Consider the following 26,231-nt stretch of genomic DNA (forward strand, 5'->3'; position numbering starts at 1 on the left):
TTCAAGAACAGACATAAAAAAGGTGTGAATGAGTTTTTGAGAGCAAAACAGATTAGCAGATCAGCACAGTAAAAAGAATTTAGAACAGGATCTCATGGCAGACAGGGCAAAACACTGTCATGGTTTTACTGAGGCCCCACTAAGACCATATCCCAGGAAAAATAAATTAAATTAAATTAAATCAGCAGAAATACAGCCCATTCACACTTCACAGAAGCCACACTCAGACTACTTCAGAAACGAGCAAAGCATGCCTCAAAGCATCTTACTGAATGGCTACCACATCCTCCTCGTCTTCCCACTATTTTATTTTCAAAGTATTTGTTGATTACTTTGCTATGTTTATCTATAAATCTAACCTTACCAATCATAAGTGGTCTGTACAAACAGCCTGTATGAGTAAGAATATTTGGTGCTATGAAAACATGAAATGTTTTTTTAGCCTCATTTTGAGCAAAGCTACAGGCAATTGCCAGGGTTAGGTGTAGGAGGATGGCGGTGTGATAAAATTCTTTTCAGGCTACAACTGATTCTTTGGAAATGACTGACTGTTCTGGCATTAAGCCATGTGTAGCAGCCCACATTTTATAATTACCAAGTTTGTTTTGTTGGTTTTGGACAATTGTTTGGTGTTTTCTCTGTTGTTGTTTGTTTTACCTTACTGCTACTGGATATAGAATACTCTTAGGCTTTTAAAGCGGTAGAAGTCCACACTCTTGGGAGACACCCACATATGCAGCATTTTGTGAGTTGTCTAAACAATGTAAAACAAAGCCACAAAACAACTTAGGAAGAAACCCTTTGCATACCAATTCAAAACAATGCAAACAAGATTGATACTCTTTTTTTATATCTGGGATTTTCATGAAAGCTAAACTATCAGAAGCCACTAACAAATGGGTCATCTGATTTCTGATCAGTCTTTCATTTTGCCCTCTTCCTCACGAGCAGCACCAAACAAGACATACTGACTCAGGCCTCAAGAGAGGGATGATTCTCACGTACTGTTGATTCATTCATTTTGTCTTTACCCTCCCAAAAGCTAGATGAATGCAGTTTTTTCCTTGAATCTTTTGGTCTCCAATTCTCCATCACTAGAGTATCTAGTGTTTTTCCTTCAGGTAAGGAAAAAAACTAACCAGACACACCCTCAAACTTTACCTTTTTGAGAAAAACTCACTGCTCAGCAACTACAAAAAAAAGCAAAATTAATTCTGGAATTTTCATTCAGGAAATTATTCTGAATAAATTACAGTCATACATCCTCAGCTGAAATACAGTGTTCAGCTCTTGGGAGCCAGAAGCAGGACTCTGTGATTGCAGGCAGTATTGGTGTATGAAATCAGAGCAAGATAACCACAACTAAGAAATTTACAGCCAGGATGTCACAGTCACGTGGCATCGTGTAATTAAGAGATACTATGTTTTATGTGAGTCTGAAAAAAACGGAAGGATAATTAATGCAAACTACAGAAATACAAATCTACGTACACTTGCTGTATTAGGGATTGGCCACATTGCAAAATATATATACAGTAAACTAGACTGTAATAGAATCATAGTCATTAAGGTTGAAAAATACCTCCAAGATCATCAAGCCTGATCTCCAGTACAGTCTGTGGTAACTCATAGCAAGACCATACTTGGAGCTTATCCACGTTTTTAGAATGACAGTACATCTTGCTGCTCGCGCAATGTGATGTACATTGAACACTACTCACGTGACAGCAGAGTGACTGCCGTGTTGATGGAGCCTGGTTTCTGCAGGCAAGCCTTAGGACTGCACAGCCTTTGCCCATGTTAGCCTACTCCACTGCAGAAGTTACAAGTGTTTCCTCCCAGTGTGCCCACACTAATGAGAGCCACATGCAGTCACTCTCTCATAACTGCTTATTCCATGTCAACCACCTCACACAAAATCATTCTAGAAGCCACAGCCAGCTTTGAGCTTCAGGAAGGACACAGAGAACAATTGCCCAGTGTCTCTGATACTCCGGGGACTAAAGAACATCCAATAAAACTACCATGTGGCAAGTTCAAAATTAAAAAATTCTGCTTCTTCCACACACTACCCAAGCGTATGACTTGTTACTCCAGGAGGCCACAAAGGGAGAAGTTAGAAAAACTGTTATTTACTTGTAGAAAATTGATAAACCTCAAGAACTGTTGAGCAACATGCCACTGCCTTTAAGTGAGCTACAGATTACTGAAAGCTGAGAGGGTACTTTGTGCATATTTCCCTACAGCATGGTTATGATCTCCTACTTTTCCCTTAGCACTTCCTGTACTCTATCAGCTCACTCAAGAGTTGTAAATGTTGCTCTTGCTTGAAAATGTTCCATGGTTTTATTTCTCATTTACATTTCTATTTTATTCTGCTGAAGAAAATATTTTAAAGAAAATAAATTATATCTAAACCCGAGTTTTATATATGCTTGATTATCTAATGAGAGTGATATAAAAGGAAGGGAAAGAGTTTATGTAATAAACAGCAATGATTTAAAGCAACTAGAGGGGCTGAGGCTAATTCTTGCTTTCGAACTTAAAAGGAAAATCAATGACAGTAACTTTGTCCAAACCATGCCTAAACATTTGTATTAAACTATGCCCCTGTAAGTTTGGAGAGCACCTTAAACTATCAAGATCAATCAGAGCACAAAGTACTCCTGAACAAAGCATTGCTCAAAGTACCATAACTCCCATTTAGCTAAATCCAACTGTCAATAGTCCTGCTACATCCCAGCTGGAGCAGCATGGCCACCTCTGAAAGCAGCCTTATCCAACTGCTTTCGAGCCAGTCACAAACAGCTATAACTGCATGAAATATCAGCTTTGAAAGTGATAATAAATGTTGTGCATTTTACAGCAAGTTAAGTAGTTTTCATTATTTCTGTCACGTATACCACTTCTTGGGAGAATTCACTTAAATCCACAGGAATTTCCCTAACAAAATCCATTTTGACAAAGCAGCAACTTGAAAGTGTGCTTAATTTTACATCTGACTTGTTAGTATCTGAAAATTTATTTTATGAAATGAAATTATTTTTCCTTTCTTTTTTAGGATTAGCTTGCTGGAGTCAGATGACAAGTTATATTTTTATTAAACTCACTAACATTTATATTAAAAATTCAAATATCCATTATGAACATACGACAGTGTTGAATAAAATTTTAATAAAATTTTAATTAGCAATTATGCAGCATAGTCAACATAATGCATCAAATATTTGGGTGATCTTACTAGAACATAATCGCTTATAAAAGAGATATGAGATGTATATAACAAAAGTATGAGCAAAACTAGAGAAAAATGACACTTAGATTTACGGCTACATTTGAAGCACCAACCACAGGCACTCACATTAGCACAAGGCACATCAACCACTGCTGGTCTGGGGCTCCTAACACCAACAATCACTGAACTTTAACCACATATGTCTGAAGAAAATGATTTGTTTGCTTTATCGTGCTTAACCGATGTTACCCTCTCAGGAAAACCACACTGTAAACCGAATGAGGTATCCCACATCCTAATGAAGTATCTTCAATATGCTGAATAAAAACATGAGTAGCATTACCTATGGTCTCTAAACTCTCTTACAACATGCTCTTTTCCCCCTCTCATTTAATTTCCTTCTATACTGTGAAAGAAGTCACACCTCCTATGTATGACAACTGCTGCAGACTGTACCATTACAGCTCTTCAGATGATTTATGAGGTCCATGACTCAGTTTTAAAGGCCCATGTGACTGTGGGCTACCGAATCCTGCAGCTCATCAGCAGGAGGGATTCCAAGAATGACAAGATGAATTTTTATATTCTACAACAAATTACAACAAGCAACAGAAATCTTCCATGTGACACAAGCAAATTAAACTATAAAAAAAATGACAAAGTACAGAGAACATTATCTTGAAGAAGATTTAAAAAATAATGTCTGGAGACTAAACCAACCATGCTTGCAGTGTAAGTCCTCTGCTTCCATACACTTAAAACCCAGCATTTTGTTGCAAAATGGCAGCAATCTTTTTAATGTGGCAAGTTAGAGGGAGTAAAGATGACAAAAGAATGAAATTCAGTATTTCTGGCCCATTATTACCAAAACAGCAGAGATTATTAGGGGGTTGAAGGATCTGTGGTATTCCATTATCTGAAACATTATGCCAAACACGGCTATACAAAATAAGACAAAGGCAGATCAACCATATGTGCGCCCTTTTACAATGAATTTTAGGCAAAAAACCACTTTATATCAGACATTACAAGCTAAGAGCTTTTGAAAAACAAACAAACTATAAAGTTCAATATAAAAACCAGTGTACTGAGAAATTTTGGGAAAGCTGTTTTCTCATCAGAGGTTTTGGTAATGAAAAAATTTTATGGCAATTACAAAGCCAAATGAGTCATTAATAATAATCCTTAACATCTGGGAAGAACTGGGGAGTTTATTATAATATAGTCTCAAACATTTGTGGCAATAAACATTACACAGAAGATGAACTCACAATGTTTCACAGGATTTCTAAAAGCTTTTTGTTGTTTTTAAACAAGAGCTTTTAATTTGGGAACCCCTTTTACGCTTGCTCTAAAATTTCTTACGTATTTGTTGTATCAGGCAAGTATTAACTCCCCCTAATTTGCACAAGGCTTATTTCTGAACCGTCATCAATTCCAGGGCAGTCATCATTTCTGAGTATTGCTAGGCAAACTTATCAGTGAAGGCAAACAGAACTCCAAGCAAATAATACTCATGTAGAATTTACAGCTAACATATTTTATGCATTTCATCAAAATTCCATATTTAGCTACAGCTTTTCAACTTGAAAGGACTGTAAACACATCCTAGACCTGGGCAAAAATCTGTACAGGATTGTTGTGCAAGATTTTGCCTAATTCATAATGCAATCTTTCAGTTCATTGAGGTCATAGTAGGTATTTAATCTCATTTAATCTAAAATAATTAATGCAGAAAAGCAAAACATAAGAACATACATAAAGTAACTGATATTTCTTTTTATTTAGCTGTGGGCTACTGTTGCCCTTCTGGTACAGATGAGTCACTCTGCAGCACTAATTTTTTCACAGTGGCCACATCAACAAACCAAAATTTTTATTATTTTGATCCCTGTTTTCTTGCTGTACTAAAACCAAAAATTGATTTCCACTGGACATTTTGAATTGGCAAAACCAGAAACACAACCATACAATAATATTAAGGTTTTTTGGGTTTGTTTTTCTTGTTTTAAGAGTCTTCCAGCTACCAGCGGAAGCAGCTTCCAGGAATTCCATGTAATGATATGTATTTTACATTAATGTTAAACCTAGCCTATTGTTAAATTGAAAACTTATGTGATTTGTAACAAGAGGACAAGACAGTGTTGTAAAACTGATGCAATATTAAATAGTGTCTATTTACAATAAAATGTTGGTGACTACTTTTAGCATTATAATATATACAGTACTAATAAGATTGAAAAGACAAGATGATGACTGAGCTTAGATTCTTGGAAAAAAAACCCTCTTCCTATAACAGTACTCCCTAATTATTGTTAGCAGGAGGAAAAAATTACTTTTAAAATTCCAACTGATTCATCAGTTGCATATGCATAAATACATTTGAGTAGAAAAAGAGCAAGCAAGAGCAGTCTAAGGCTTGCTCCATTCTAATCTAATTGGGCTGAAATGAGGAAAATGGGAAGAAATGTGGAAATGCTCTTCCTTCCTGGCAAATGTCACTCAGCACCAAAACATCCTGCGTTCTGTCCAAAGGTCTGAACTATTCCTTTGTAGGAGTGAACAAGGTGGCAAGGATGACTCTGACAGCAGCTCAAATATATATTGACTGTGATTCAATTATAGCTTTTTAGGTATTATGACCATTTATAGCCTACAGCTAAGAAAACGGAATTCACATCGTGGGTAACATGCTGGGTGTTGTCTTCTACATGAAAAAGTCTAAATTCATCCTGGAATTTTCTACTTAGATGTTATTACATTGTACCACCAGAATTAAAACATTTGCCTTCAGGGCAGATGTTAATTGTCAAGTCGTTTTCTAATTGGTAACACAAGTTTAAAACAATTATAGCTTAACAAAATCTACTTTCAAATCTAAAGCCAATAGCTCGAACAGTGTGCAAAACACATTAAATGCTCCACCATGGTTCACCAACGTGTAATGCTGTATTCTACTGCATTAACATTATCACATTTTTTGGAAAATAAAACATTAAAGCACATATATTCTTTTTATGTAAAAGAGAAGGACACTACATTAAAACATGCCCAGGAGAATTTCTTTCCCAACATCTAAAGATTTATACTTTTCTTTTCAAGCTCTGACACTTCTGTCTTACTTTTCATTATGGTTTCCGTTTCAGTCCTCGCACTAGGTCAAAAAGCAAGAATGAGAGGTGCAAGCCACGAATCTTTTGAACTTAAAAGCTGCAATAGTAAATTATCAGTTCAAAGTCCTTCCTAGCCCAGTATCACATCCCAACAACAGCCACACATGGACGTCTAGACAAGACTAAGACAAGAGAAGTGCATACAATTCTCTTCCAGCTGTCAACTCTTTTCAGCAGAGAAGATTTCCTACACAGATCTGAGGCTGCAGAAGGACTGGAGTACTCTTCTGATACTCTTTCCTGTCAGGTCAGTGCTGACATGACTGCTAGTGGTATGAAAATCAGCAGACACCATCAGATCATCTATTAATTAGTAAAAAAGTCTCTACAATGCTATCAATCTCAGGTTACTCAGTTAATTTCTAGATATAATTCTAAAGTGGTTTTGCTGCTAAACCCCTCTCCTCCAACCTATGATGTCACTTTATCAACAGAGCAGTCAATAATCCCATGTTTTTAAAACAAAATTGAAATTAACTTTCTTACAGATGAGATCAATTCAACCTAGTGCTGTAAAAAACCCCAAAAAGTCAACTGTTAAGCCTGTAATTCCACATTCTATGAAATTGCTTGGGGAGCATGACTGAAGTTTAATATAAAATTGATTACAGTAGAGTGACTGAATAAAGCAGAAAATATACCTCCAATTACAGGGGGTTTTAATACCCTTTTCTGATATCTATCTACTAGATCATAATATTGGTTATTTTCTGTTGTTACTTTTACCACTGTACAACACTTGGTACCAACTCTGCAATTGGCCAGATTACTATAATGACATTTTTACTCAAGAGAAAAGAAAGATGACACATGCTTTCAATTTTACTGACATAATTTTATCGTCATACTGATAAAACTAAGTACTCACGAAATTCGTATTTTGAAGGTCTGTAGGCTTTGTAATAGAAAGAAATTCAATGTTTTCAAGATAATTAGAATCGGATTATTTTATTTAATGTATTTACCATTCTGATGTTCAAACATTTGACTCTGCTGCAATACAAATTTCACAATATTCCATAACCTAAAAAATTTTAATATTTTCTGCTCCCCTTCCATGAATGACATTTTCTACTTCTGCTGTTACTGTGAAATGCATTAAAGGCAGGTCACATGATTTCCCTCATGTCAACAAATGATGGCTCAATTAGGCAGATAAGAATCTACAGTCCTCAGCAGAAACTCTCTTCAGCCCATTCTCAGCAGTATAAAGAAACACTTAGGAACAGCACTGGTTCTGGGGAATGAATACTTGCTGTCCTTTATATACACGCTCATTGAAAATTTCTCTCTTTCTTCAGCGAAAATTGGATCCTTCATATTGTTGAAAATTTTCAATCATTTCTAGTTCATAACTTTTTTCCTAGATTTAGTTGTAGTTCATGATTAAAATAAATAAAATAATGAGGAATTTAAATTTTAGTACATTGCTCTATTAATTCTAAATTGGAATTTTTCCTATTGGAAATAGGAAATACTATCTGGTAACTAAACAAATAAAAAGTACTGAGTTTTGACTACAGTCCTCAAAGGACAAGGGAAATTCATATTTAAGGAACAAAGTTCATTCTTACCTTACTTTGCTGCGATCAATGACAGTATACACAGCTATAAATGCCAGTAATGTCCTTGGTGCCCTCAGAAGATGACAAGGTTGTCTCTGCTTCATTCCAATTACTCACACCATCTTCCATATCAACTACCTGCCACTTTTTTGCTGAATTTCTTTATTTTAACCCTACTGTGAAGAGAAATCTATGAAAAAATACTGTGTTCTTTCACATCAGGTTATGCAGAGAGCAAGGCAGAGTATTCAGTACCGCCCTCTTTCTCCCATTTCTTACATTTGCCTCATTCTTTCAGATTTTATGACTCTTTATAGTGCTTAGCCTTTACTTTTCACAAAACACCTCAATGTTGTTCAGCACCAATTATACTCCATATGGTCTTAAAAAGACATGTTCAGAGGCATATGCTGAGGCATATTTCATGATAAATACTGTTAACTGCTGTTTCCCACCATTTTCAAATTTGCAGGAAAGTATTGTTATATTGCATCTGGCAATATCATAGTTGGCAAAAACTATTAGGAGCAGTGGCATTCTGCAAAACAACTTCCATAACTTCAGCATAAAAAGTGGTAACCAGACACCTTTCTCTCACCTACACCTCTCCAAGGGTGAGAATTGTTAGCCATGTACTAACCATGGGAAATCTTGTGACTTAGAAAGAGCTTTGCAATATTTATGGACCACAAGGTCTGAGTATTTATGGTGAATACTATGGCCAGGTGTTTATTAAATTATTTTGTTTAAGCAGCTACATTTTTTAGAAACATGCAAAAGCCACTTTACCCTTAACCAACACAGCCCTGCTATAGAAACACGGTGCAAGTAAGATTAGGAAGGTGAGAGCACTTCTGCTGGTGCAGCAGCTGTTACAAAGTGACTCCATATCAGGGTGCTTATGCCAGAAAGAAGTGTAAATCCCCAGGATGGTTTTCTGCAGCAGCTGCATCAGCAAAATCCTTCTATTATGGAAAAAATCTAAGGGCCCTTATCTTTTGTTTAAGTCAGACCTTTGCAAGGATTAGTACTGGTGTTTTTATCTTGTTCATATTGCAAAAATGATGTTTTACCTGTCAAGCACTACCTGCTACCATGATGGTCTGTATATTCCTTAGAAAGAAACACTGTCTCACATCCATTTCTCCAAATGAAAAAAAATTCTTCAAAACCAGCACTTATTACTTATTCAGAGAATGTAGTATTTCCTTGAGCATTCTACCCTTAATTAAAGGAAAAAGAAAAGAAAAAAGAAGGATCTTCTTTCTTTTGACCAAACCAGACAGTCTGAAGCACATTTACCAAGGTGACCCAGTGCACTGCTGATTGAACAGCAGCCTGACGACCAGAAGGATTAAAGCACACCACAAAAACTTCTCAGAAGCTCCTTTCACGTGAACTTCCAGAGCCTGCTTTTGGGATCAGTCAACTCCTATTTCAAATAAACCTGACAACAAACAAAGCTGGCAGGACTCAGCCCTTCTGCCTCCTAAAGGGCCAAAGAACTTATCACAAAGTTGTAAAAAGCCAAATCTGCAAGGCATACTATTTATGTGTTTAATATTATGAGTGAAAATCCACTTAGAAGCATTTTTGCAAAATAATTTTTTTACTCCAAGTACACAATTACTAAGCACAATGTAGCACAAAATTCTTCTCAACACAGACTTTTAGGATATTGATTAGCTATGCTGTAAAAACATTTTAACTTTCTAAAACAGTAATTATTTCTTGCAGAATCAAAAAGTAGCCTGCAGGTTCCTATCCTGTTATTTCAAAGCACCTCCAGACTACAGTGAAGATAGATGCCCCTCAGTACAGTTTAAGTTTCAGGATAAAAAGCAGCATATTTGAATTCCCTTGCATTACATGCATGAGTATTTTAACATTCTATAATTTTACTGTAAGTTACTGGCTTTGAAATATCATGCCCAAATGTTATCACTTCAATGCTCATTTCAAAGCAAATCATTCTTCATAACCATTTGCAAAAAAAACCTAAAAAATTGTATTTAAACTACTGCACTGCCCTTATTACACAAGTAAACAATAAATGAAACTGTAATTTTCACTTCAGACCAAGTAGTGGGCTATAATAAATAGCTTAGCTCTAAAGTTATGCACAGGCTTCGCAGTTGAAAAAATAGGCTTTCTTCATGTAAAAGAGTAGAGTTGCTGCAGAATTTTTAGGTTTTTTAAATGTAAAAGTTGATGACATAATGACAGACACAATACATATTTCAGGGTTATGCTGACTATGACATTTCCTCATGTTAATGAGATCAAGTCCTTTAGGAGATAGCAAGAACCCTACATTTAAATCAACTGTACACAGAGTGGTGACTAGAATCTAAGATAAATTTTGGTAGGCAGCAACCAAAACAAACAAGTTTAACTCAAACAAGAAAAACTCAAATGTCAAGTTTTGGTCTTTAGAACAGTCTTAAATGAATGATTCTTTTAAAATGTTATCAAAGAAGAACTGAAACAAAAATTAATACAAGATAGAACCAATATTATTTCAGAGCTTCTAATGTCTTGATTTGATGGTGCTTTAGTTTTGAGCTTTTGCTCTAAGAAAGTTGACATGGTAACAGACAAAATTCTTATGCTCTCATAAGGAGAGCATCAAATAAAACCTGACATGCAAGAGAAGCTACAGTAAAAATTCCCCCTCCAACTGATTCACCTCACCACTTAAGAGTATGAAGTCTTCCCTTTTTAATTTACATTTAAATAAGTGTGTTAAGTCTGGCCAGACTTAATATGACTGGAGACTGGCCTGAAAGGCAGAGGCACCTGGGAGCAGAGGTCTCTGCAGTCAGCTGTGGGTGGCACAGCAGGTCCCTGTCCCTCGTGAACACCAATTCTCAACACTCCCCAGCCTGCTACAAAGCCTGATTCAGTCTGTGCAGACAAGTAGCTTACAACCAAGAGACTGATTTAGTATTTCAACAGATTTACATATTCTATTAATGAAATAAAAGCATGCCCTTTCCCTTCTTCTCCCCACCCCCCCCTTTAAAAAGCAATATACTTTTAAAAGGGTAATGCAATCACAACCATTATGTCAATGAAAATTACACGCTGGGTTTATCTCTGTAGGTATCTGTCAAATACAAAGCGTGCACAACATCTTCGGAGTAATAATGATGTTTTATCATTTTAATTACAAACACTTTGAAAAAAATCCCTAAAGTGTACCAATTGGGGTGGTCTGAATTAACAGTAGCTTGATAGCCCAAGGGTAGCAAAAATAGATTGAGCTACCAAATTTCATAATAGTTATAGCAGCTGTCTTCTTGCCTCAGGGAACCTGGGTATTTAACAAAGCAGACAGCTTGGCATTGGCATCTGATTAGTAATGTGGGTTTTGTTGGACAGAATAAGCGCAGTTCTATTGTTTCCCTGTTTGGTTCGGAATTCGGAGAGCTATGGCATCATTTGGTTTTTACAGCTAGTTTCTGTGTATTCACTTGCAGGTATTGTAAAAGGTTATTTTCTCACTTATCACTTGCTCCAAGTAGGGAATATTGTCTTGAAACGAGCAATGAAACATGACAGGATTTAAATGTCAGGGTCAGTTGCCTTCCCATTTCTGTGCCAAAATTTTGTTGAACCAACTGTGTAAGTTTTTCTAATTGGGCAGAAAAGTGAATAAGGTGAAAGCCTGTTCTCCCCTTATCACAGAGTAATTTGGAATTTAATATAATTGTAAAACATCATTTATTTGAGCCTAACTTTATAAGTGAAAATTTCTCTTCACAAAAGAAGTCTCAGAGGTAAAATCCCACTATTGGGGCTTCTGGGAGAGGGGGATTGATTTTTATTTTTGCAATCCCACAACAGCCTGACAGTTTGGTAACTACTAGGGTAAGAGAATCTCTAGTTCAAACCTAATCTGCTTAATAGTAAAAAATCTCAGTTAACATGCTTCATCTAAAAAGGTTTGATCTCAGGACATAACCTTAGCACATACAACAATATTACTCCGAGGTTTGTGTTTGAACTTCATACAGCCAAAAAGACCCCCCACGTGGCTCTTCTCTCTTTCATTCTTTAAGTATACATCACAAATTATTGGGGCTTGTTGGCAGAGTTCAAATCACTGAACTCATTGCAAATAGTCTACTTCAGCTAGAAGTACATTCTTTTACTCTATCAAATCCATCTGAGGTAATAAGACTTGATGTTTTATTCAACAGAGCTGAGGAAAATTGTTGCACAATAGGTTAATTCAAAATGGCAGCATAGAAAATGCATCTGTCAGTGGGGATCAAATTACAGGGCAAGCTCCTCTCAATGCTTAGAAAAACAAGTCTGCAGTTCTACAGATTATGTGCATGTGTGTGTTTAAAGGGGTGGGAAAGGAGCTAAATATCTGAGCTAACCTCCAATTAAAGTCAATCATAAAAACAGCCAATTTAATGAGTACGGATTTCTTTGGGTAATTATAACACCAACCACTTTTTTTTCTCCCTCTCTTTTAAATCTGTAATTCTGCCTTCTTTTTATTGCTTGCTTTGTCATTAATCGCCTCAGGAACTTGATTTCCTAGCAACAGACTCTGCCACCAAACATTTGGCTCCTTTTCAACATTTTCTTTGTGAAAAATGGCACTGCTATTGCCGCCTGGCTGTTGCAGCTAGACTGGCTGTGTAAGTGTTCTAATAAGGCATTCTTCTAAAAAAACCACACAAAAATCACATGATAAAAGGAGCGATGACTGAACTTCACTAATTACTGTGCTGAAGAAACATATCTGCAATTTAAAGGCTACTGGGGTAGGAGGAGAAGGACTGAAAAGGAAATATGTATGTTCTTCATCTTAAAAAATACAATTAATCGCATAGAGGTGAACATTTAGAACTAAATATTTTTACAATGTTAGACAGATTCTCGTTAATTTTATCTTATAGAAATACGAGGTACAACCTTTGTTAAAAGCTGATGACGTATTTTTCTGCATAAACTACAAAGCATTCATTTTGAAGAATGGCATCTTGAAGACCAAATTTCACAAGAAAAAAAAAAAAAGAAATTTCTAATTCATTTTTTCACAAAAGTTACTTGAGAAAACATTAACAAAATAGTTTAGACATGAGAAGTTATACCTGAAATAGTAGCATAATGCACTCCACTTCCTAAATATATCACAGGATGACACAACATGTGGCTGGTGCCAGTTTAGACAAAACCTTTTTTTGCATTTTAATCAAAGAAATAAAGCGGTGGATTTCTGTATTTATGAGCGAGAAAGGTTTTTTCCCCCCATATTTGTTTTGGAATACAGTAAATGGCAGATTTTCTTCCTGGTTAGATACAGAGTCTATCATCTCTCCACAGCAAATGCATCCCCCTTCAGCTATGACTTCCAGAAAACACAATGGCTCAAGATGATGGGTTTCAGTAAGGGGATGTTATCCCAGGCCATCAAAAACAGGCCACGATTAACTGTTGCTAGCTGTACCTTCTTCTCCATGGCTAAGATATTCAGTATGGTGTTTTCCTGGCCATAAAACCTATTAATCATTGTGAGAAACAGTGTTGCATGTCAAATGGCATAACATACTGGTGCCAGAGCACTATGACAAAAGTCATCAATAGGAAAAAAAAATATTGTGAAGTTATTCAGACAAATGTCTTTTCTAAGGGATATTTTGCTTCCTGCCAGTATCTTGTTTCCTAGCACAGACCTAGCACATCTCAAAGGAAAAAGCCTCTTGCAATCCATTGTAAGTTATCATACTTATCATAGCAGTAAATTACAATAAAAATGCATTCACTGAATACGGCTCTGAAAGGAAAAGACAGCACAAAAGAAATTTCATTTATACTTACATTGTTATAATAATCAGCATTTTTTCAAAAGTAAAATAGCCAAACCCCATGTAAAATACTGTAGAATATTATTTAAGCTTTACTACTCATTGCTGACATCAAGCTTATGTTTTGACAGACTCATGTTGAAACCAGATAATTCCTCCATCAAGCCCACTACACTACCACAGTATCTCTCTGCTTAGACAAGCACTTAGGTATTAAAAGAAAATAAATATAAAAATAGCACAGTGTTTGTTGAAACAGACCAGGGTGGTTAAAGTTTTCAAATTTCTCCAGCAGATAGATGTGTTGCATTAGGTTCACCATGATTTGCTGTAATAAATGGCATTTCCTCCTGGAAACTCAGCCTAAGCCCAGAATTCCTGGTCTTCATCAGAACTGCCATTATCAACAAAATAAACTACACTTGATATCAACTTTGAAAGCACAAAAGATGCTGAAGGGGGTGAATGTAATTCAACTGTGGGCTAACAAATCAAAGCAGCATTAGAAAATTTTATACTCACTGTGGTACGACTGAAGTGCATTATCATTTAGAAACTTTAAGTATTTGCTATGCAGATGTAGGAGGAGAAAACAGTTTAAACTTTTACAGATTATGAAATAACAACAGCCAAATAACAAAGAAGATTTGTTTGGGTTTTGAAAGCTACGTTACTGATCCATTCTGAGTTACAACTCACGTTAGCACAGACTGGGAACACAGCTGCAGTCAATACTGCCATTTCAGATGCTTAGTAAAGGAAAGTGCTTGGGAAAGAAAATGAAGCAAACAAAAAAAACCAACTGAAGCACAGAAGCAACTTTCAAGAAGAAATACATTACTTCAGCACCAGGAAAATACGAGCATCAAATGCCAGTGTTCCATCCACCTCATAATCACCAACTGCAAACATTAAACAAGTGCAGGTGTTGGACTGAAGGACAAATTGGGTAAAATTAAGTAACTGGCTGAAATAAGGATGGCTAACTGGAACAGGAGAAAACACATACCTGGGAAGCCACCACACGTTTAAACAATCATGTTCATGTACAGAGAGAAAGTTAAAATTCAGCTGTCTGTATGAGCAAGCTGTATGTATCAATTGATACAGTTAAGATTTCACAAGGTTAAGTGCAGCTTTTAATGAAGGAAAGCATTTTCTCCTTTTCTGTTTTCTTCCCATTATGGAAGAACAAATGCAAAATTTACTTATATACAGTAAAACAGAGTTACCCATTGGAGACAATTGACTAAAATTCTTCTCAATTTCCTTCTGCTCTTCTAAGTAACTCTTATCAACAGATACTTCTTTTTAACCAAAACCACTGACAATAAAAATATCCTTGCACTTCAGGCCTTTGTAAAATATGAAAATTAACAGCTATATACTTTAAGTTGCATTAATAATGTCAAAATGTTTGTCTGCAATGTTCAAGAAACTGAACACCAGCAACTCCCACAGATGCCTCTTAAAATAAGACAAGCTGCACAAATATGGAGTTTTATCACCCAAGTTTGTAATATGCAGCTCTAAAACCTATGATTTCTAAAATGCAACTCCTGACAGCAAGCACAAACTCATAGGAAAAAAAAAAATTAATTTGCCTGTCCCCCAAATTTATAATTAGTTTCATGTTGTGTCCCATTCACAGTTCCAGAGACTGAATGACAGTGTTTAGTGCTATCATGACTCTCAACTTACTCTGAAATAAGGGAAATGTCTGAGTAAGAGACATCTTCTAGCCTCAGTAGGAGCCAAATAAAATCCCTCACAGCGAATTCTAATCAGACACCAGCAGCATAGCTAGCTGATCCACAGTGAAATGAATATGACAGACTGGAAGATACTATGTCAATGGTATAAATTACCGCAAGTATAGGAATTATATCTGGAGAAGGAAAAGAAATTGCATAGAGTTTGACAGTACATGTAGCCTATCTTAAATGATACAAAATAGAGTAATTTCAAGGGATTAAAATACACCTTTAAAGTTTATCATCTTTGAGAAAGGTGGGGCAGCCTCTGAATTTTGCTTCTATCAGTGATTTACTGGGTCCTATACTCTGCTTGTCTTTCTCTAATTTGTCTGCTGGATCTGATTACCAGCTGGCTAAAATAAATGTATTGTGTTCATCCATGGTAACAGAAGCTGTCTTTAAGGGTTCTGTCACAGCTTCACTATCTTTTCCTTTGTACCTACTCCTCCCTCTGTGAACTGATTAGATTTTAGAGCTAAGTTTCACGTGAGTGTCATTCTGCTGAATGCTGCATTGAAAAGTATATTGTCTATTCTTCGAAACTCATACAGGTGACCACAGGATATCAGAGACCTGTCCTAAAGCAACAACTGCCCAGTTCTGCCAAGAAAATATATTGTTTTATAATCTCAGGACATGGATTTCCAGAATAAGTAGCTGTCACTGACATACACTCTAATGCAATCCAAGAAATAGGTGACAGTTGGATAGAAAGAAGGAAATGAAAAGCAACATATGCACAGTGCAAAGTCAAGGAAGGCAACGAGACTGAAGTCAAGACAAACAGCAGACAAATGAATGACTCAGAGCTACCCTCTATTCCTCAGGAGTGGTAAATGCTCACTACATGGATTCGTTTAATCTGGTAAATCACTACAAACCCACAAGTAAAGAAGCTAAATGAAAGAAAAGGACATGAGCACACTGTAGCACGAGGAACCATGGACGCTTCTACACTGTCTCCTCTCCTTCAGTAAATTTGTGAACACAGTCTGTAATCTGAAGTGGTAATACTGTCCTAGAAATCTGAGTTGAGCCCATCCCTGAATGCTTTTGCTCTACATGTAAACACGGCTCTTCACTCAAAACATCTGCAATCATATACTTTCCTAATCTGAATATCATATTGTAAATATATAATACCATTTATTAGCACTTCAGTGTTATTCATTTATCCATTAATACTTGCACATCTTGGGGTTTATTTCCAGTTTAGTACAATAATTCTCTGTCTCCTAGTCAAAGTTTGGATGTTGTAGAACTGCCATCTAAGAAAAACAGCTTTTAATATATACAAAAATCAGTGTAGTGAATCATCTAGTCAAAATTTAAGTGATCAAACTGACTGAACACAGAAGAGTGACTTCAGAACTAAAATAAGAAGGCTTTTTCTTATAAAATACAAACCTGTTCAGCACCTCATGTAATAGCACCTCACAGTTTTCCTGAAGCATCTCCACTAAGTTTAATTTTTCCAAATTTTACATTGGATGCTTCACTGGGAATTATATACAGGCATGGGAAAATTAAAAAAAAAAAAAACAAACCCAAACTTAGTGCTGTAAAACTTTTGGGAATATTTGCCATTCTTCTTCATTTAAACTATACTCTTAGCCTTTCAAAATTTTTAAGCCAACAGCAGTAATTCCCAAGCATGGTATTTGGAAAAGAGAGAGCTCAGAACATGTGAAAAAAAACCGTAATAAAAAATTAGTAGACAATACACCTACATATATTTTAACTACAGCACGAACATATGGTCATAGCAGCAGGACTTTGTACTTCTTTGTACACAGAGAAGGTTGTAAGTATTTTTTGACAGTTATAAAGGGGCAGTCTCAGCCATACACAAGAATCAATAACAACCATGTAAGGCCTACAGCAGTGCACACTAACTGGCTCTAGGAGACATTAACACTACCTAAAAGAAGTAACTGTATTTTCAATGAACTTGTTCCTCCTGGATAATCAATTTTTTACACTTCTCACCAGTTGTTCCCACATAGCTCAGGTAGCAGAATGGAAACAGCTGTCATACAGAATCCATATATTACATGCATGTTATGAGGTTTTAATCTGTCATAGATGTTCTATGTTTCTTAATTTTGATCACTCATATCAACTTGAGAGAACAAATTCACCACTATTATTTAGGCAAGACATAATCTACACAAATAGATTTATCTGGCTTGATTCATTCTGGACAGTAAAGAAAGAATACTAATTGTGAATCTACTAATGCCCTATCCTCAAACACCCCTTTATTCCAGAAGCAAGATTTAATCATTAAAATCAGTTTGCCCCACCACCCATATTTAAGAGATTTGTCAAAATCATTGTTTCTGAAATATTGAGTTATAAGGTGCCACAGTAATTACTATGGAATAAATAGCAATTAAGATTGTTCACACAAATAAGCTCAAACTGTTTGCAGTGAATAATTATGCTAATAGTGTTTTTCTACATAATTTGTGCATCCTTCACAACAATTTACTAGAAAATGTGAAATGTAAATTTGATGCATTACTACAAAAGCTCTGCAAATATGTTTAGTTCTTATGATTTTTCCCATCAATTTAAGTGAATACAACTAAAACATACTTCTGCATTTGTACATCTAATTTTGAAGAAATCAAACTATGACTGAAATTGAAGCAGTCATTTTCTTTCCCTGTCTTCCTATAAAATCATTCCAAACCACATACAACAGATTTACTCATTGCTTAAACTTCAGTTTACTGTAACACAAACTTCAGCAAGTTGAAAGAGGCTGAACTTACTGCAATATAATAAACTTTGGCTTTTTCCACCAATTTCCAGTTCTTCTCCAAATCAAGATGCTTTTCCTTCTTATAGCAATTAGCAGCAGCAAGGTTAGCTACAAGAGACCTGAAAGTGATTAAAGAACAAGTGTTAGACCCTTTGTAAACAGCAGTACTGCAAATTTCTCATAATGAACATAATTTCACAAAGATCCTAAAGAACATAAAAGCAATTAACAAAGAGCAGCAAAAACCACATATACTTTGACCATTTCATAAAAGTAAATAATATATTTAAAAATTAGATTAGAATATAAATATTATATTAAATAATGTAAAAACTAAATAATATATTTAAATAATCTATTAAATAGAATTTAAATGGTATATTAAATAATGTATTTTAAATTCAGCTACAACCTATCACTATTATATTGTTCCGGTGCCTTCATTTGCTTTGAATCAAACTTTGTTTCATTCTGTGATCAACTCCCTCGTATGGTTTAGGATCTGCAGATTTTCATTAAAACTCCTCTAGTACCTAACACCTAAAGAAAAGTAGTTACTCCAGTTTATCTTCTGAAAACTATTTTCCCTCACTGGAAGCCAAAGGTTGATGGATATGTAAGTCTTGCCATTATAATTTTCCAATGAATAGTTATATTATTTAAAAGGGGGCTTGTTTTGGGGTTTTTTTTTCCGCCATTAGGTTCAGATTTTCCTTTAGCAAATAAAAAAGGGTCAGGTTGCTATTTTCAGATTATGAACTGTTAAAAAAAACTTTGGCTTAGCTGTGGATTACTGGAACACTACCAAACACTCATTTGTACTTCCTTCTTTCCTAACAACTTGTAACACAAGCTGTGGGACACAACTTCCATTACCAAGAACAAAAATACTTGTATCACATTGCTTCTGCTACATGCAAGATTCATTCTATTTTAATCCTTCTTCACCCACTCCATTCAGCCTTATGAAACACAAAACTTACAGACATACCCCTAAAAAGAGGTCATAAAAAGATCTCTACCTCTCCACTCTGGCTACCATGACTAAATTCTTCTATGCAATTGCATTATGAGAAAGTTTAATAACATGCAATATTTAGAGAAGGAGATTATTTCCATGCTAGCATACAGAGCTTTAAATATAATTTTCAAAATTTAATACTCAATGGATGCCCTTTTAACATTAACACACCACTATTTTGTGGTATTTAAGTACATTAGTCAGATAATTAATGTGTAATTACAGATACAACATTCAGCTATTGAAAGCTTTGGCCTTCTGAGGTGCATGCAATCGATGTTGTGTGCACCATCCTCTACCATACAAGTGTTACTACAATCCAGAGACAGAGGTGGGAGCAAACTGCTCATCTGCTTTCACCAAGGTATGCTTCTGCCTCCAGGCTCATTACATGGTCAGGTGTTAGGAGGTAACTAAGAGAGACATTCTTTGCTCAATGAAAACCAAACTCAAGACCAAAAGAAAAGTTTTCTGAACAGTGCAACCGACTCTCCTGGTAAACTTCCTGAAGTACACATCACTGAAAATCCTTGTAAGTTAAACAGATCACGTATATAAAGTGAAGTTAGACTAACTTTATCTGAATATACCAAAATTACAGCTCTGTGTCACTTCAGCCCATGACCAGACTTGGGGCTTATCTCTTTAATTCTAAAATCTAATGCAATGAAAACTAATATACATTTGGAACAGAGAAAAAAGAAAAAAAAAAGAGAAAAATTTATGAACAAATACACCAAGCCTCTGTACCATTACAAGTAACAGGGCAACAAGTTTCATTCCTCATGAGTATTATCATTTCAATGACAAGAAATCCACTAGAGTACCAAGTGGCATAACTGTGGTAATTTTCTGTAAATCAAACTTTAAAAGCAAATTAAATCTTTCAGTTTTGGCAAACCCTAAATATCCATCAAGGACATAGTTTGAAAAAAAATAAATCTTGTCTGTCTATGTACGTTGCTAAGTGAAAAGCAATTATGTTCCAGAAAACTGAGCAAAGACTTTCTGTATGTTCCCTTTCACTTACCACATGCCCCTGAAACTGTAAACCTAGCTAGTGTGGTTACATCCAACTGTAGAGATGCTCTGCACATATGGGTAATAAAAGATTGCTATACTGACGACAAAGCACTGAACTTTTCCAAATTAAAACTGTAAGTCTGACAGCACTAAGTTCAACATGTGGGGCACAGACTAGGTAGATATTTTTTCAATGAAATGCAGTAATTGGAGACAGCCAGAGTGCTTCAATTGAAACAGCTTAATGGAGACACTGTGCATGTGGTTATTTCTAAGCAGAATGCACAAATCAAAATCCTAGACTATGACAGAGCGTAGGTATTACTTTAGAGTTTAATCACGTGTTAGGATTTTCTTGCAAAGCTCTGAGAAAACAAAGCACATTAGTATCGCTAAACTAGAAAATTCAGGGTGGTAATCACACATCAGCTCAGAACCCTATCCTGCAAAAAGTTAGACAGAGTTAGCAGAAGCACGAAACATCCATATCAGAGCATCTGGAACATAAATATACACAGCCAGCCACTTCCTAGGAAAACCAGGAGTGCTACTAGTTAGCTGCTCCAAAAGAGACAAGAGAGCTGAAGAAGGAAATAGCGCATATCTGAGCTGGGACAAGAGATTAATCAATAAATAGTGTTATCAACTGGAGCAAAGTTGAAGCGATTCTCACCAATATAGAAAATGCTAAAAACCAAAAAACAATCAGAGGGTAATTAAAGATTGAGAATAAATTTGCTCTCACAGGATGGACATTGCACAATAAAGCCTTTAACAGCAACCATCAGCTATACTTTCTTCTACCAAGGAGCATGAACTCCCTGCCACTCTCAAGCATCAACTGAGATGAAGCCACTGTCTAGTACTTGAGCAAATATTTCATATCAAGAAAAAAGAGTGGTTTATGTTAGCAAACCAAAAATACTGCTTATTAAACCAAGGAAGTATTTGCAGACATTCTTAAAAACAAATTTACCTAAACTTTAAATTCCACTGAGATGCACGTGTTTTTCTTGAATTCATACTGTGTGCCTATTGACAGTCTTGATTTCAGTTTCCCATCCTGTTATCTAGTAAATGGAGATTGCTACAGGATGTGTACACAGACACTATGTGACTGAAGAGAGAGAGAGAGAGAGAGAGAGAATCACAGCGGAAAAACATTTTATTGCTTTTCTTCTCTTTGAAAAACTGAATATGGATCTTGGAGACATAGGGGGAAGTCTGGAGACATAATTAGTGTCAAAACTCCAGATGAAGATGAATGAACTTCCTTCTTCCATGGTGTATGTACATTCATTCCTGAGAGTAAGACATTATGTGCAACATTAAATTGGGAGGGACAGATTAATAAGCTGGAGGGCAGGGGCTGTCTATCATTCAATGGATCTTCACAGCCTGAAGAATCAGGCTGGCAGAAAAATTGAAGGTAAATGAAAAATCATGCAATTATACACACCAACATAGGCTGAATGTTGAGAGGACACCACACAGTTTTCCAGAGAAGGACCTGGAGATGCTGAGGAACCAGGCTTGGAACATGAGTCAGCAGTGCATGACACTGAGAACGTTACTCACATCCAGGTGTACCCGAGCTAACATGCAGCCAGGGGAACAAAGGAACTAACAGGCAATGTCTGCAGACTTTATCTGGAGTTATGTGTCCAGTTTTGAGTTTTCCATTACAACACACTGACAGAGCAGTGACTCCAGCAGTGGGCCATCAAGATTATTAGGAGGCTGAAACACTTAACAAATGCACAAAGGCTTTGGGTGAACCTTAAGAACAGGTACCTAAGGGGAGAGCTTCCTGCTTTCTTCAAATATCTCATAGAAGTTTACAAGAGAAGATGAAGCCAGACTGTTCTTGAACACAAGGAAGAACAGACACAAGCTTGAAGAAGGAATACAGCAACTGGGTACCATCAAAATAATTTCTCCAGTGAAGAGTGATCAAAAGTTTGAACAGCTTGCCCAGAGAGCTTTGTGTAATCTCTATCCTTTGCAATACTCAAAACCCAGCTGGACGTGGCTGTGAAATACCTGATCTACCTTTGAAGTTGGTCCTGCCTTCTGCAGAGGTTTGTCTCAGATATCTGCTCTAATTAAAACTGTTCTAGAGTTCTACATGTTATGTGGAAGATACTTCTTCCTTGGACTCTCATTTCAATTCATGTTGCTGAGTACCACCTTTTCTAATTCCACCCAAAACATTTACCAACTTCTATGAAGTATGGATGGACTTGAATTATTGGACTGCTATCTCACCTTAATAAATTCTAACTCCTGATATTGCTTTGAAAGGAAAATAGTAGGTCCTCAGGACCAATGGCATTGAAAGCCACAGAAGGAAACCAAAAAGGGTAATGACAGATATTTTTATCATATTCTGAGCCAAAAAGAAAATATTCTTCAGGGTAACTGATGCCACTTTCATTATTGATTCAGTATGTAGTATAAAAAGTTTAAATGCTGCCAGAAATCAGGGAGGGCTGATGTGTGCTGGTAATTTCTCAAAATTAAGGCTAACCTGATTGGCTGGCTTTGACACCTTTAAAAATTGTCAGAAGACAATTGGCAAAGAAGTAGAACACAAGTTCAAGACTTCTGGGTAGAGGGTGAAAGAAGAAAGGAGAGGACCATGGTCAAGAAAAATGAATAGAAAAAAAGTAGCAAGTGAAAACATGAAAGACAAATTCAGAAGAAATTCTTAAAACATAGACATACAGAATTACAGGTACTAGAAGAATTTGTCAGCAAGTGCAATAGGAAAAAAAAACCTTAAAAAGCTTTTTTCTTGTATAAAATGTAAACAACTCTTTCAATCTGGCTATATGCTGACAGCTACTCTTGCTAAACTCAGTGTCACCTGAGGTATATTCCTCACTTGCCAGTCAAGTATAAGCCTTATGTACCAATCAGCCTGCATATAGGCTCCATAAACATATTTGTCAACCAAGTGTTGTCTCCCACATATTTCCTCTCTCCAGAGCAAGTGGAAGCTATCAAGTTCAGAAAGAAGTAGTTTACTGTTATCTCACACTTTCTGGCCATGATACAACTGCTATTCTCTAAAAGCATTTTAATACTGCCCAGCCCCAAACTATAGCCTGGGCAGTCCTGTGTCATCTCAAACCAGTGTTAACACTTTATCATTCAAATCACAGTTTTTCAAGGCTGAATACTCCAAGCAAATTAGGCTACACTCACGATGCCAACTGCATTTGTATCTCCAGAAAATATCAAAGGCCCCTGACCTGTTATCACTAGTGATGCAGGCAGCACAGGTTCCTGTTGGCTCTTCACTCTGCTCATAATAATGGGCATCCACATGAGCTTCCTCAGCCTTCTTCTTCAAGATCTCTCCAAATTTATCTTTGCCAATGCACCCGAAGAAAGTCGCAGCTTTGTGAGGTCTCTGAATCATCCACTGCAGATTGGTGGGAGGAAAAGAAAACACAAAACAAACACAAAGTTAACATAACTGCTATATTATTTTTGCCTTTTTTTCCTCTCCACTCACCACATTTAACTCTGTGCCTACATTTTGACTTATAGAACACTTGTATGCCTGAAGTAAAAAACATCTTGTGAAACAAAGGTGGGAAGGGCAGCAAAGAAAACAAAATTTACTCTGAATTATCCCAGAGCCTGTAACACCTCATGTAAAACCTAAATATATGTAGTTCATTATAAATAAAGTAGATTAGTATGTTTTTACAAAATATACAAAAAGAAGTTCTCTTGCTCAAAGGAGTTGCCCCTATACTTCTATTTAATCAAGCAACACGTGGTATCTTCAAAGAAAAATTGTAGAAAATCAAAAAGGAAAAAAATAGCCCACAAAACCCCCAAACAAACAAAAATAAATAGAGCTAGCATATAAGAAAAACAAGAAATTTGAGAAATGTAACCAATATTATGCAACATTCATAATATATAAAAACTAAGTGAAAAAACTAACTGAAAATAACCATTTGTGTCTACCATTTAATTGCATGCAAAAAGGAAATGCTCCCTCTTTACATTGTTAAACTACTTATGAAAGTAACTTATCTCCAACTTTACTAAGGGCAGTTCTGTCACTTGAATTGTAAAGAAAGAGAGTAGATGCACAATGTTGCTAAGGTGCCAGGTTATTTCATAAAGCTCCCCTTTTATTAATAAAAAAATGTATGATTCAGCTGTAAGTGCGACTCCATATTGTGCTAAGTTAAAAAATAGCATTTATCAACAATGTAAAATCAAGAGTAAATCAAAAAAAAGAAATGTGAAGAAACAATCATAGGTCCTACTCTGCTGGTGGTGAGTCAGCCAACTGAAGTCATTATAATTCACTCTAATTACAGTCAGAAAGCTTATCCACTCAATCTGTAGTATGAATTAAAGGCTACAGCAATTTTCTGCTATACTAAAACCCTACTTATAATTGTTTCCTAATCAAGATTTAAATAAATGATAATGTCTCCATTACAAAGCAGCATTAGTGGTAGCTGTGGGTTGTAGAAAGGTCAAGTAACTAAGTTGCAAATACATACTTAGTCACATCTTTATTACTACCAGCTCCAGAGGGAAGAGCAAGAGAGAAAAAAAAAAATAAACCTTTAGTCACATGAAGTCTTATTAATAAAAGACAATAGTAGAGAAAAGTTGCAAGGTCTCTTTCTTGCAGCAATTTTGAATAACGTTTAAGGAGAAAAAATATTTTATCATCAGATGGTGGCAGCGTTAAATCTCTCATTCATTAAATGCATACACTCTGCTTATCCATTTCATTCCATATATTTTCTAACATAAATTAAGAAAATCCCTAATAAGAGAATTAATACATTTCATACAAGGATATCAATTATATCCTTGTATTTGACAGAGTTTTGCACATACATAATATGCATTTGCACAGTGTTCATTTAGGATGTCTCAGGAACAATAATCCTTTATATTTGGAGGTATGATTAAGTGGAACAGATTATTTAAAAAGATGAAAACTGCTGTGACCGACTGTAAGCAAATATGGAACAAATTTCCACATGGTAAGAACAGAAGTACCTGAAGCCTTGTGTCCCACGGAAGCATGCTTCACTGTCACAGATAACAAGAATTAAGAGAGATCACTGCGAACATTTATCAAAGACTCAAACCCAAAAAAATCTTCAAAAAACATCAGACTTGAAACTGCAACTTAGGTTAACAACATTTTATCAAATGATGTTACTTTATATATGTCTGACATTTATAGCAGTAGTAACTAATACTTCACAAAGATCTCTGAAAAAAGAATTCCCATTCAAGTATCACAAGTTTTGGCTATTGGCACCAACACAATTTGAATTCAGATGTGATACATGCCATATATAAGCTGTCACAACCCAGATTTTAAATTTAAGTCAAGTTATACTTCAGAATCAAAAGTCATGATCTAGACTTTCCTGAGATGAATCTCTGTACACGGTGCAGACTACTTCTTCCATCAGCAGTTCTACTCACATTCATGATTACATAAAATACAGGTATTTCATAGTGAGAGGATATTCCCACTGCATAGGTATTATTTTCATTTGAGTATATAAGTTAAACAACACTGAGGAAGCTGGGAAAGCAGTTCAGGAGTGTTTCTGCAAAGATCCTCTCATCACAGATCTCCAGTTACCAACACTCTTTCGGATTATCTGCTCTTATTCCCACAATAATGGTGGTGAGGCGTTGTCAGGTGCAGAACTCCTCCAAGCTGATTCTCCTCTCCTCAGTTACAGGTGAGGAGTGTAACCCTCAGTAAGGGTGAAAGCAGACATCACATTGCTAACTTGATGAAACTGAAGGACAGAAGTATCTCTGTGGTACACCACTGAAGTTGCACCT

The 26,231-nt window shown here is 35.9% G+C and overlaps 1 protein-coding gene across 2 annotated transcripts in view; it reads right to left on the reverse strand.

Annotated features, from left to right (window-relative positions):
• ADK (adenosine kinase) overlaps positions 1 to 26,231 on the reverse strand; it is a 272,833-nt gene that overhangs the window by 126,283 nt on the left and 120,319 nt on the right. For both annotated transcript variants that reach the window (XM_058841194.1, XM_058841195.1), the window contains exons 5-6: positions 23,630 to 23,802; positions 18,339 to 18,447 (exon numbers count right to left, since the gene is read on the reverse strand). In XM_058841194.1, the coding sequence (XP_058697177.1) occupies positions 18,339 to 18,447; positions 23,630 to 23,802 (282 nt within the window). The remainder of the gene's footprint in view (positions 1 to 18,338; positions 18,448 to 23,629; positions 23,803 to 26,231) is intronic.

The sequence above is a fragment of the Poecile atricapillus genome, chromosome 6 (assembly GCF_030490865.1).
Source record: "Poecile atricapillus isolate bPoeAtr1 chromosome 6, bPoeAtr1.hap1, whole genome shotgun sequence".
Taxonomy (NCBI): domain Eukaryota; kingdom Metazoa; phylum Chordata; class Aves; order Passeriformes; family Paridae; genus Poecile; species Poecile atricapillus.